We start from the raw sequence: 14,149 nt of genomic DNA, 5'->3' as shown, positions 1-14,149 counted from the left end.
TTCCACCAGGACTCAGGCAGGCAGCGAGTGGGGCACAGGTCGCTGCGCTGTACCACACCTCACTTTCTGCCTCGGAGGGCTTCTGCACTGCTGTTGATTATCATTAGATCCCCTCCCCTCTCATAATATTCATCTCCATACTGTGAAGCCAAGCTTTATTTTAACATGTAGTCGCTGGAGGTGATTCTCTTTGATCACTCCAAAACGTCAGCAGCGATCAAGGAAAATCGAGGCCATGAACTTAGGCCAGAACCGTGTCCAATCGCATCCATTAATAAAGGCTAAAAATAACAGTTTTGATGCTGATTGAAGCAGTGCAGACCAGGGTAAATCCCACAAAATGCTGGATGAAATTCCACCCGCGATCGATTTGAGGAAGCACATAAAACAAAGTTTTTTATCTCTGCCTTCACGGTGGTGGTATTTCACAGCTGAGAAAAAGGGCCTGTGTGCGCTGTGCCAAGGGCCGCTGGCGTGGGCAGATAGGCTGTCATGTGAATGGCTACTGTAAAGATCAGCAGAGGGATAGTCTTTTTTTTTTTTTTAAATGCTTCCTTGTGTCCTCTCCAGGGTGAAAAGGAGCCTCTTTTAACCCTGCAGCTTTTTCTGTGTCCAATCACACAAATTTGATTAGAGTCGTTCGCCGAAGGAGCTGCTCTGGCTGCCGGGCTGCAAGTGAGGCCCTTGTCCCCCCCCCCCGTTTGCCCCGGAGAAAGGTTCTGACGTGCACAAGCAGTCTTTGAACCGGCCCGTTCTTTTCTTCCCCTCTAACCTCATTTACCACACTTTTTTAGTTTCACCCACCCCACCCCCTCCCTTGTCTTTACCCCTTCCACCTTGTCTGTCTGTGGCTGCTCACCGGTGGACTGCCTTTTGCTTCATCACATCACGGCAAGTGAGACAAATGACTGTTATAAATTTTCAAGAACTACTGCTTTGGTGTCATCTCAGCTTAACCCTGGCACTTTGTTATGTTTTATACAATCCTTAGAGAGAAGGCAGCACTTTGTGGGAAAAGTGAACCGGGAGAGATGGAGTCACAGCCAAAATACATCCAACCGTCATTTAGAATAATCCTAGAAATACTTACTTCACAGCTCTACTTCACAGCAGTTATGATGCAGGTGTACCGTACGTCTGGAAGCAATCGACCTTGGTTTTGGCGTTCGAGTGTGTGCGGTGGGGGGAAAAAAAATCAAACAAAGATTAAAACATTTCTACACCAACCAATCCAGTGACTTGTGGAGGTGGTGGGGTCGGTTATTCACACCAGAAATCGCAACGGAATCGGGAGGAAGCCTGTGGGCGGAGCTTTGTGAGCGGCAGACTTTGCCACAACCACAACCACACTTTCAGCTAGTTGTCTCCAGACGTGTGTGTGTTCCCTGCACAGACTTATGTCTGCTGCTGTGAGAGTAGTCATAACCCCAGTGTCAACAAGAGCAAGCAGCACTGTTTCATAAAGACTGTTGATATACGTTGTGAAACTGAGAAACACTTAAGTCAGGGTTTCTTAGCTACATAAAGCTGTGTTGTATAGGGACTATTTAAATGCAGTTTTGTCTCTGTTATCTCTGCTGCTATTTAACAAAAAAATAACAAAACAAACCCATTTATTTTAGTTAGTACATAGATTTATTTTGAAACGAGTGGAATTGCATTGTAAATTTAAGCTTAAGTTAAGGATTGTTCTATCATTGTTCCTTAGAAGTCTAAAAAAAAGTTTTAAGAACTCTCCGAAGTAAAAGCCTACGCACTGTAAAAACATAAAAGTTGAGAAAAAGTCAAATCTCAAGTCAGCTTACTCCAATAAGTCTTTCGGTTTTAAGCCCAACTAAAACTCTTAAATTCTGAAGGTTTTACCAACTAATAATATTTTGTTGAGATAATTTGCTTTTCTTCTTAAGCTTTTGGTGTCTTAAATAATTGGTGTAATTTAAATTTGGCATCATTTTTAAATACAGATTCTTTTCTGTGGGTTCTAAAAGACAAGACAAAACATTATTAGTTGACTTTATTTCAAAAACTTAAGAGTTTCAGTTTGATCAAAGCTCAAAAATCTAGTGAAGGCAGTTGCCTTTAAATTGGGTTTTGAGCACAACTAAAACTTTTTAGTTTTACGAACTAATAATGTTTTGTTTAGATAATTTAACTTTTTTTAAAGATATACTAAAATTAGTATATCAAACATTACTAAGCAAATAAGTGAATAATAGTTAAATATTTTCACATTGTAATTTTACACTTGTTCAGTTTTTAGGTGGAAGATTGTTCCTACAGTTTTCCTTAGAAGTCTGAAGGAAGAATTTTGAGAACTACCCAAAGTAAAAGCCTATGATTTGCAGAAAGACATGTGCTGCTCAATAGTAACAGTCCTAAAGTTACGGTTTTACAAAGGTCATCTTTGTCAGCTCTACCTTTTTCTACGGATGCCTTGCAGCTTCAAATGCCACACCAGGGCAACTGCCACTTTCATTATTCTGAGTCTGTGTGAAAGTGCAGACTCAATTTCAGACAAAGTTGGAAGGCATGTTTTTTTTTTTTTTGAAAGAGCCGTTACAGAAAGGTGCTCTTGTTCATTTCAAGAGCGCCACAGTTTAGGTCTCGCAAAACACAGTGGCTTAATAAGTCATTCAATAAAGCTGTCCAGTTAACTTTTTATTGCCAGTCCAAACCTCAACAGTGGTTGCTTTTGTGACTCACGACTCAGGAAACAAATGCAAGTTGCAGATTTTAGTCACTAGTGTTTTTCAGTGAAGTGAGGACAACTCATAGCGCCAACCTCCTCGTCTTCTTGTGAAAGGACGTTTTGCCGCAAGGTTTATTGTGGCTGAACCTGAGAATTATGTCTTCCAGTCAAGGTCTTCATGGGTATCTGTTTCTGGAGATTTTGTCTAACCTTCCATTAGGGATAAAAGAAGCCCTCAGGTGGCTGTTGTTGCCCTAATTCATCCAAGGCAAAGCAAATTATGGCTGACAAGAATCTGTATCCTCAGTGAAAAGCAGGTTAGCGTTCACATACAAGGTAGAGTTGTCATAATACCAGAATTTTGAACTTTTGATACAATAACAGGGTTTATCCCTGTTTAAAATGAGGCTGTCCAGCAAACATTTTTTACAGGCGCAATGCTCTGTGCTCAATTTTGTATGCAGCTAAAACAACAAACTGGGGTTAAAGACTAAAATTAATCTTCTTGTTTAATCTAGGGCTGCAAGAAAGAGTGAAAAATGTCCATCACAGCTTCTGGAAGTCCAAAGCGATGTCTTTAAATGTCTTGTTTTGTCGGTCCAAGATCCCAAAATTTTCAGTTTAATACGATAACAAACAGAGAAGAGCATAAAACCATATTTTTGAGGCCGAAGACACCATTTTCTGCCCTTTTTGCATGAAAAATTACTTTAATCATGAACTGATTAAAATAGTTTAATAGGGTAATTCTTTTTCCCCACTTGATTTCCTAGCCCGTCAAGGCATTTTACTTGCCCCAGGCAAGCAGGCAATCCTTGTTGGTGAGCCCTGCTAGTATAAAAAAAAAAAAAAAAAAAAAAATACTCAATACCTCGTTGGATACAAAGAGTAAAAAGGTTCAAGGCACATAAAAGCCTGGTGTTGCCATGCTACAAGGCAAATTTCAGGCAGGACAATAAGATGTAACTGAACTAAAGTCTTGAATTAGTGCTCAGATATTTTTTATGTAGCTGCGGTACTTTGGATACTATAATTAACAGATACTGTATTGTTTTAAAGTATACTGTGAATACTTACTGGACAACCTGACAAACCATGTGTATCTTGATACAAAGGTCTTCCTGTTTTAAGACACAATATACCAAAGTATGCAACATTGTTCAGCTAAAGCCCTCGCTCATCTTAGGAGTCATCGTTTGTCCTTGGACTCACTTCACCTGCTCCCACTGACCTGTCCTGTCTCTGGTTTGGCTCCTCATGGACCCTCACCTTGGAATTTCATTCCAAAGGTAGTGTTTCTAAGACTGAAAGAAAGCATGTAATCAATCCAGACAGGCAGAGAACATGTAAAGACAACAACAAAATGATTTACATGTGTGTAAAATATGTAAGAGCTATTTTTTCTGTCAAGTATAATAGTATGATCAGCATCTAAGTACTGCCTCCAGTAATCTTTATGAGGTTTGCTTTGTTGTTGCAGCTGAGGCTTTGTTCTGGTTGAGATAAATAAGAGCTTAGAGGCATGTTAAAATGTTTTTTTTTTCCTTCAAAATGGATATCATCTAGGGGGAGGGAAGACAGTTTGCTGATGGAGCAGATACGCTCAGGAGCTGGTTGGGTGCTTTCCATGCTGATGATCGGGATCAGAGAGGGACGCAGCGCTCAGATGAGAGGTGTTTGATTATCAGCTGATGGGTCCTGATGTGTGTTTTAGCTCCTCACAGAGAGCTCGCTGAAGTGAAGGAGAGGTTGTTTCAGCGCATGGGCTTTGTCAGAGTGGTAATTGTTGGTGTAATGAGACGGTGCTGCATTGGATTAGCTGTCTTTAGGGAAGAGCAAACATTAGAGGATCATTAAGTGTGGTACTTGATGCCTTTCATTTATAGGAGAACAGCATGAAACACAAACAAAGAATGTGTTACAAGGACTTTGAAAAACATTAATTTAGTGGTGGTGAGGCCTGTAACTAACGATTATTTTCATCATTGACTAATCGACTGATTTTTTGTAATAAATCTATTTGTCTAAAATTCCAGAAAAAAGTGTTTGTCGAAGTTTTGAAACTGGCCACCGTCACCCCAGCGATTGTGGTGTGTGTCCCCACTGGAGTTTCAGCTTAGAGATGTGTAGGAATGGCGAGTTTGCTGCTTTATGTATGCTGCATCCAATAAATAAACAGAATAAACTAAAAGTCAAAAAGAAGAAATATTATTACACCTATTTTCCTTATTTAATGGAAAAATACAAATGTAATCCAAGTTTCTCTCATTTACGGCACTAAGATTAGCTTAATTGCCTTGTGAAATCATCGTAAAACAAACTCGACACAGAAACAAAGTAAAACTCACCAGAAACATCTTGGTTAGTCTTTCTTCTGTTCCTACAATTCCCAACTCTGGTTTGGCTGAAATAAATCCTTGTTAGATGAAAATTGAAAACATTCTGGTTCCTCGGGCTTTTTTCCTCCCGCTCGTTATTTGGGTCAGTGGGTGTGTACCGTGCCGCTGAGCCAGAGTGTTTCCCTAAGTAGCGGCTCTCCCTTGTTCTTCGGAGGCATTAAATTAGCAAAATAAAATGTGCAACTAACAATTATTTTAGTCATCGATTAATCTATTAAGTATTTTCTTGATTAATCGATTAGTTGTTTGGTCTATAAAATGATGAACACTGTTTCCTAAAGACAGTATTCTCAAGTGTGAAATATTTTGTCCACAACCCAAAGATTTAAAAGTTAAAAGTTCATCATCATAGAGGAATAATGAAACCAGAAAATATTCGTATGAAAGGAGCTTGCATTTTTGCATTTTTTACAAAAAAATTACTGACACTGATTTAAATTGATTATCAAAATAGTTGCTGATTAATTTGATAATAAACTCGTAATTTCAGCTCTAGACCTCTAGCCAATATCCGATAACCAAATCACCTAACCCTATTAGAAAATAAAGAAAAAAAAAACTATCACGATTTCCCAGAACGTACAAATACTCAAAAACACAAAAATATGCAACATTTTTTGCTTGATACGGGGTTTTAATGGTTAATCAATTATCTAAATTTTGGATTAAGTTCTTGAACTGCTAAAAGCTAATAGTTCCAGCACATGCTGCTGCACACACTGGTACATGAAGCACTAACATAGTGCTGATATGTAGTCTCTGCATATAAAAATTATTACATGCACTGCATTCTTATTTTATTAGTACATTTCATTGACTAATTCATCATCCAGTCATGTTGAAGTCTTCTGTCCTGTGAAATAACATGTTGAGGAAACTGAAAATCCAGTAAAATAGATATCTCAGGGACATGTGGGCAAATCCTTGACTCCAGTCTTCAAGGCCGTTGTAGAGGACAGGCGTGAAGAGGAAAGGCGGTGTAGAACTTGGTCTTTCTTTTTACTTCCTCACGTGGAGCCTTGAGGCAAACGCTGAAGGTGAATGGCGTTCGCAGCGGTAACCGTGGCGACTGATGGCTCCTTTGCCGGTCCATCCGTCTGCACAGGACCTTATCCCGCCCCCCACCCGTAGTCCCACGTGGGAAAGCTTTTTTTTTTTTTTTTTTCTTATTTTTTATTGCACCTGCGAGATGCATTAAGGGCCCAATGAACTTTGACCTTGGGCTCGGTCACCCCGGCAACACGGGACACGAACAATCGCTACGCTTTAAGAGAGCACGGCTGCAATCCCTTAAACCCCCATAAATGCTTGAATGTATTTCATTCAAAAGACTCGAGTTTGTGGGATCTTGTAAAGTCTGGAAGCACTTTCACTGATGCGTCTGTGATAAATGAGAATTGTCCGAAAATACTTCAGCTGTGCCCTTATCAGTGAGTTTTCTTATAATGGCAAATTTACGCACCTTTGTTTCATTAGAACCTTGTCATTAAGCCTTTCTTTTATTAGCCTTATGTCAATAAAAAGCCTTCTTTCATTAGCGGACCATCTCAAAGGCTTGCCTTCATTAGCACTAGGTTGTAAATGCTGGATGCGATTTCATTAGCAGCCTATCTTTAATGAGGAAACCCCCAGCGTGTTTACATTGCTCTGATCCCCCATGACGGCCGGTAAGGATAATGCTGATTGGCTGCTGGCGGGGGGGGGGGGTTTGAGCCTGTCCCCCCGAAGATTGGATCGTGTAGTTATTAAAGCCAATGAGATCCTATGCGCTTAGAAGTGAGGAGCAAGATCAAACATTTCAGTAATCAGGGTCCTCTTGAAAGTATACGGGCCGAGACATTTGATGCGGCGTGATAGAGATGATTTAATGACAAGACGTGTACCAACCTTACCGCTCGTGACAGCCTGAACCTGCACATGCATGTCCGAGGGCCTCCCGCCGCACTTTCATCATTTACTTTCAGGCCTGAAAAGTAAAGCCTTTCGCTGAAAATGATTCATGATGCCATGTACATGCCTCTCAAATCCATAGTTTTTAGATATTTTTACAACTGTCAGGTAGCTGAACGTTTGACGATTCAGTTTATGTAATTTGATTTCTCTCCTCATAGATCTGTGTATTTACATTAAAAATAGCAAAGGATGAAGTTTATTTTCCCGAGATGCTGAGATCACATTCAGGGTCAGACTAATTTGTTCCATTTTCTAGCTCTGTCTTCAAGCTTTAGGTGAAATTCCAAGCGTTTGAGCACCGTACTTTAGGCATAGCTCTGTCCCGTGGGAACATTACTCCGGTGGACGGCTCGCAGTGTTGGGCTCTTTTAGTGGGGGAGCTGCTGTCTGCTTAGTTTAGCTTAGATTTTGGAAAAGTCCAACTTGACTGGAAGCCTGGGCTCACATGTTAATGCCTTAATGTTCAATGACATCGCTCAGAGCTCTATACCATGTGTCACTGTTTGCCCTTCAACCCCTTTGAACAACTAGGAGCGTACTGAATTGGGGTAGATGAAGCAGGACTTTTATGAATTAAAATTTTACAAGATTCTTCCATGATTCTTTTTTTTTCTCCTCACCCAGAGTACGTGCACCTCAGCCATGACAACAGAAAAGAAACTGAAAATTAGGAGGAGTGCACTGGTAGAAAACTATACAAATCTTTTGCTCTTGAGGTATTTTCGTATAAAAGTGTAGTGTCCTTTTGTAAGCTCACAAGCTAGGAAAAGTATGCGAATGGTTTACACTTACCCGTGCTTAATGTCTAATTTATTAGAATTGTTCTGACAGTGATACCAGTATTGGAAATATTTGTTACAACCTAAAAAGCTGCATCAGGCACAAGTCTTTGCAGCTATCTGATATCATGTAATTTATTACGCCCAAAATGAGACCCTGCTATGACACAGCAGCATCCTGTTTACCAAATTTCTTTATAACAGATGGAAAGATAATTACAATGTACCAAGCATTGTTTTGAGCCACATTTAGTGTGTTAAAGTTACTGCATTAAAGGGAGAGTTCACCCCCGAGATCAAACATGCATATTTTTCCTCTTACCTGTTGTGCTGTTTATCAATCTAGATTTTTTTTTTTTTTGTGGTGTGAGTTGCAGAATTTTGGAGATATCGGCCCCAGAGTCGTCTGCAGTAGAATCTACCAGATCTAGTTTCTTTTAGTCGAGAGAAAATGTTTTTTTTCTTTTTTTGTCACCCAGCCACATAAATGTAAATGCGGGGGAGTGGCCTGCCAAAGCAAACATCTTTGCTAGCGATTGAGACTGTTACTCCGCCTTCTCAAAGTTCAGTAAAGTTGATGTGCGACTGGGCCGTGAATACAAATTCAACAAAATAAAAGTCTCCTGGTGTTTCAGCGGACAGAACCCCTTCATTTCTTAATTGAGTCTTTTATTGTGAAACATTTACAGGAACTTATTATGGTAAACTTATTTACCTTGTTCGTGGGCTCTTTGTATGTTGTTGTGGGAGCAGTTGTGTTTTGTGCAGCTTTTGTGGTAAAACTCAGTATTATAAGTCTGGTCTGGAATTTGGCTTAATATCAAACTGTTTTGAGAATTTCTTCGGGTATCAGAATCAGTATCAGGAATGAAAAATATGATATTGGAACTTATCTGTAATCTTTCATTGATAGACATCTTTGTTTTTGTTCTTTTTTGCATATAATTATGCTCTACATTCTGGATCTGGATTATGTATTATTTGTATGAATAGCACAGTATAACAACGTTATCATGACCATCTTTGCCATCGAGTTCTTGCACTGAGATGATAATAGACAGATTTCTTTTGGCATATCATACTCTCAACTGATAGACTGGACTCAAGCTAAGAGGAAAAACATGTTTAATTGTATTTTGGGGTGAAATAATCCCTAATCTAATTAAAATCTATCAGAACTTAATCACACACACACAGGCTTTACTCAAGTCATCTCTTAAGCAGAACATAAATTGTCTCTACGTTTTTCTCATGCCCTTCCAAAATGACTTTAGTCTTAATGATACCCATGAAACTGTGTTTTAGAGAAACCGCTCTTGTTTTCAGTCGACTCTCTTCCAACATCTGATAACAACAATAGCGTTATTGTGCTCAGCAAACAATGAGATACAAACATGTTTACTGCTAGTTTTAATGAGACAGTCAAAATGCTCTCCTCCTCTGTTTTTTATTTAATTCATGGTCTTCTGCATGATCTCAGTCTGTCTGTGTTTGCTCTTGCCAGTCCAGACTTGCTTCGCCCCGTCAGTCCCCGCTTCATCCGTAATACTAATCAAAGCTTTGAAGAATGCATCGGACATGAAACCCCTCCTCTCACACTCACACAACTGCGCACACACATGCACATGGCACACACTCGCACATGCACACCCTTATAAGCAGCGAGTATCAGCATCCCAGACAGCTTATCATGGGGAACTAATTCAATATCCCTTTGCCTGTTTTAAATGTCATTCTCTGAGCTCATCCGGAGTGACATGTTTTTCATGGTGGCAATAAAGGGGCTTTATTGGGCTCAGAACACAGTGACGGCGGTGGAGGGGGGGGGGGCTCCTCCGGCTGCCGCGCTTGATGTTTGCTCGAAATCTAAAGGTCCTCATGAGGAATGAATAAAGTTTGGATTTGCAGTGATCTGCCGATGCCAATGAGATCCGCATGAGCTACCCAGTCGATAAAGACAGAGCGAATCCTCCTTTGAGTAAAGAAGAGTAAAGTTCAGACAGAAGTTTCCTCCTCGGCTCGAGGCTACGGTGTCGATCATGAAATCAAATGGCACTCATATGCCACTTTTAAGTCTGTGTGTATTTAAGAGATATCCAGGAACTGGAAAAGGTCATTAATGTTAGGGTTCTGTATGGTGTGTGGAGTTAGGGCTGAACAATTAATCAAAATTGTATCAGAATCGCAATATCCGTCCACCCATCCGTCGTCCGTAACCGTTTATCCTTTATGGGTCGCGGGGGGGCTGGAGCCTATCACAGCTGACATTGGACGAAAGGTGGGGTACAAGCCGCCAGTTCATTGCAGGGCTGAAAAATCACAATATGCCCTACTGCAGTTTTCTAATGGCAGGGTTAGGGTTAGTTGACAAAATGTGTGTGTACAGACTTCATTTTACAGACAAACATCTTTGTTTCCTGCTAAAATCACACTATAATAATTTCAATCTTTTTAAAAGTATATTAGAATAATAAAAAATATCATTACCTCTAATATCCCAAAGTATATCTCAATTGCAATATCAGTCAACTTAATCACTTTTGGTGCCAGCCTTCTCTTGCATTTACTTATTTTTTACATTCTCCTCCCATTTTGATTATTAGAGTTTGGGCTGCACGTGATGATTATTTTCACTATAGATTAATTTGTAGATCATTCTCTCAATCAATTAGTTGTTTGGTCTATATAATGTCTTGTTTTGTTCACAATAAGGCCTTGACCGAGACTTGACTTTTGGATCTGATACTTATATTAGAGAGCAACGCAAGAAACACAAACAGAGCAAAATATATGTGTTCTGAATTAAGAAAAAATTATGTTATATATACAGAATGCTGCCTATAAAGCTTATAAATAAAAAAAACTGTATTGGTCAACATATATGCTGTGATAGGCCGATATTGAGCCGATAATATCGATACATCAGTCGGGATCTATCCACAAGCCAAATAAATTCAGTTAACTACCTGTAAGAGATAAAGAAGCTGGAAAATATTCACATTTAAGAGGCTGAATTCTGACTGATTTCTCTGAAAAAAAAAATCATCCAAACTGTTTAATTGATTAGCAAAATAGTTAACAGTTTATTGAATAGTTGATGATCAAGTGATTAATCACTTAAACATTGCGGCTCTTATTCAGATATTTCTATTTTTGGCAATCTACTGTAGGTTTATTTGTTGCTCTTCCTGTTTGCTGGATAACGTCAGTGACGGCTGAATTCTGGTCCGGAGGGGGTGCAGCCCACTCAGTTGCTTTATTGTGCTGGATAATGACTTCCCTATTGAAAATGACCTCCTTGACCCCAGAGACAGACAGTAAGACGGCCTCGTCCAGCCCCTCCAGGCACCTCGGCCTGATCTGGCATTTTGCCCACCCAGAGCCACTGACCTCGGTCCCACGGGCAGCTGCTTTTCGCCGTCCTCCAGGCCAGCCTTGCCCAGTATTCTGCAGGCTCTGTCTACTTTCTGGAGCCCCCTGCTTCGGCTACGCCAACGTAGCTGACCTGAGCTTTTGAGCTGGTGTGATGCCACTGGCGAGGAGGTTAGGGTGAAGGCCAGCCGGCCACAAAACTGCAAATGTGAGAGGTTGGCTGGGTCTGATGGTGGCATGCAGCCGGTGGGAATATATATTTTTAAACTCAAACGCTTTTCATCCCATGACCGTAAAACAAAGACGCCCTAAAGGCAAATTCTCAATTTTGGCATTTGCCTTTTTAGGCTGGATTCGGCCTTTTTTATACCAATGTTGCATGCTCAGAAAAATCCTCTCCCTGTTCCGTGACCTCTTTGTCTCCTCTTTCCCGTCTCTCATATTTCTTCATCTCTTTCATTACAGGGTTCCTGAAGCCCCAGTGCTCGTTGGCTCCTCCCATGCAGCGAGGTCGCTCAGGCGAAGCTTGTTCCTGTTTCAGTGGCATGTGTCCCCTCCATCAGCGTCGCCTATCCTCAGGTAACACCGACTGCGTGAATACACCTGCTGCTACTTGTCGGTTCTTTATTATGTATTTTTATCAAAGAAGCGGGTTGATCCGATCTAGATTGAATCATCAGTCGCAGGTTTAAAAAATTAGCCATGAGGAGCCTGTTAAGTGCACCTCATGACCTGATGCACCTGTTTAATCACCCGAAATAACATCTCATCTCATTAAATTTAATCTGTTTTCATGACATCAAAGGCAGACCACAAGGATGTTTTTCACAGACCAGTATGTAGTAATGATTTTTTTAAGTTGTAGTAGGTTCAAGTGAGATCTTTATCACGTCTTGCCATTGCTTTGGCGTGCTCCAAAACAGTTTTGATGTTTACCACTGTGTTACATCACCTTTACGTTTAAGAACACTCAGTAAGCGCTTGGGAACTGAGGACACCAGTTACTGAAGTTTTGAAAGTGAAATTCTTTCTCATTCTTGACTGATACATCACTTCAGGTGCTCAACGGTCCGGGGTCTCTGTTGTTGTACTGCACATTTTCAGTTGGAGACAGATCTGGACTCCGGGAAGACCAGTCTAATCACACCACATTTGGGGGTTTACAATTGCAAAATGTGTCTTGGCATTGTGACACTGGCTTGATGACAGCATATGTTGTTCCAATGGGGCTTCACAGATGTATGTGATGGGCATTAACAAATCCCCATACCATCACAAATGCTTGGATCTGACTTTATATAATAGGCTAATTAGTTTTAGCTGGTTTTGTAAAGTATTGCTTGTTTCTACTGCATAAACACACGCCAGTCAGAGGTGTGGCTGGGGGCTTTTTTTGGGAGCAGTGCCCAGACTGGTTTTTTTTAATGCTTAATGATGTCTTTGCAAGTGGAGCCCCAGTGATGGACAACTCCCCCCACCACGCACCTCTTCCCCTCCTCACAGGCTAGCAGGGTCTGACATCAGCGGATATTCTAAACTGAACTGTGTGGTATGTGGCCGATGAATATGGGACCGCGGCGTGCAGAATGTGCGGTTTCTGCTGATATGTTTATCGCTCCATCCCCAAGGCCCACTCCTTCTGCAGTGTCAGTGCTGTGACCAGCTGAGCCGCCTGTCATGTGAGGAGAGGATGACTCGTCTGGCAAGACAAAGTCACACATAAACATATAAACAGCTCCACGAGAGCGGCCCTTTGATTTTAAAGTTAGATACGTTTGAATGTCTATCTTTGAACTAAAACCTCTATATATGGAGGAAGTAGAAGTACGCTCAGGGTTATTCTGATGTTCAGTGTTATTTCTGAACAGATGAACCAACATGTAAAAATAGAAAATCTTCCCAAGCCTACTAATTTGCCATTTATTCTTGAAGAATACAAGCATCTCCTAACAGAAACCAAGTGCTCTTCTTCTTTGTCTTGTTTTGCATTAGCTCAGGGTTTAGTCCATTTGTTCCATTTTGCGCAGCACTACAAATTAATCTCGACTCTTTTCTGGTATTCTTGGTTTAATTAATTTCTTTCTCACTTCAAGTGCTCTTAGCTGCATAATAGAATTTGCAGGGTGAACGGGGTTCACTGGATTTAAAAAGGTGCAAACTATAATTATTAAATGTTTTGTGAAATCAGGCTTCTAGTTTTGAGATGAAATGTTGTCATCTGTTTTTCAAACCAGGACAAATTAGGGAAAACGCTTAAAGAAGAAACCTGTAATATATTTACAACAGTAACATTCTAAATTAAAATACTCGCTTCTATATTGAATAGGATTTAGACCTATATATTATACCGTCTATGGCTCCAACTTGCTATTTGGACCACTGTTAGTGTTAAAATGCTAAAGAAAAGGCATTTTTTTTTAGCAAAGATGGGCTCTTTGTCTTTAAGACTGCTAACACAACTGAAAAAGTTTCTAAAAAAGTTTTAGATAACAGCAAAAATGACAAAATCTGTTCAATCTATGCTGTAGTACAATCTGAATTTGATAAGCAAAGAGAGAATCCGTGCGTGTCTCGGTCTCGGTATCAAATCTGCCTTGAGGTTTTTCCATAATTGAAATCATTCCATTATATCTTCCAATAGACTGTTTTAAAAAACGATACAATCAAATTTACCAATATGATTACACCAATCCAGTCTATTGTTGCACAGATTTTCTTGTCTATTCTTAAGTTTTTTTTTATTGCAGTGGAAGTTTTGCTGTCAAGAATTAGACACAGAGTTGTACTTAATGACCTTAAAAGTAGTAATTATTGTTTTTAAAAAAAAGGGTGGGGGGGCTGGGAACGTGAAGGGATAATATACTAGTAAATTAAATATGATACCCAGCGAGTGTAAACAGTTTTGGTTTGCATTGCCTGATTGTTACGTGGGCCGTTCTGTAGCTGGAAAGTGAAAG

General features: G+C 40.2%; 1 protein-coding gene across 3 annotated transcripts in view; it reads left to right on the top strand.

Moving 5' to 3' along the window:
- rxraa (retinoid X receptor, alpha a) overlaps positions 1-14,149 on the top strand; it is a 136,529-nt gene that overhangs the window by 27,393 nt on the left and 94,987 nt on the right. For all 3 annotated transcript variants that reach the window (XM_084746505.1, XM_084746506.1, XM_084746507.1), the window contains one exon: positions 11,658-11,771. In XM_084746505.1, coding sequence (XP_084602631.1) covers positions 11,658-11,771 — 114 coding nt within the window. The remainder of the gene's footprint in view (positions 1-11,657; positions 11,772-14,149) is intronic.

Source organism: Lutjanus erythropterus, chromosome 20 (assembly GCF_056507025.1).
Source record: "Lutjanus erythropterus isolate fLutEry1 chromosome 20, fLutEry1.hap2, whole genome shotgun sequence".
In the NCBI taxonomy this organism is placed as follows: domain Eukaryota; kingdom Metazoa; phylum Chordata; class Actinopteri; order Lutjaniformes; family Lutjanidae; genus Lutjanus; species Lutjanus erythropterus.
Note: the sequence above shows the minus strand (reverse complement) of the source record. Positions and strands in the feature narration are given on the sequence as shown.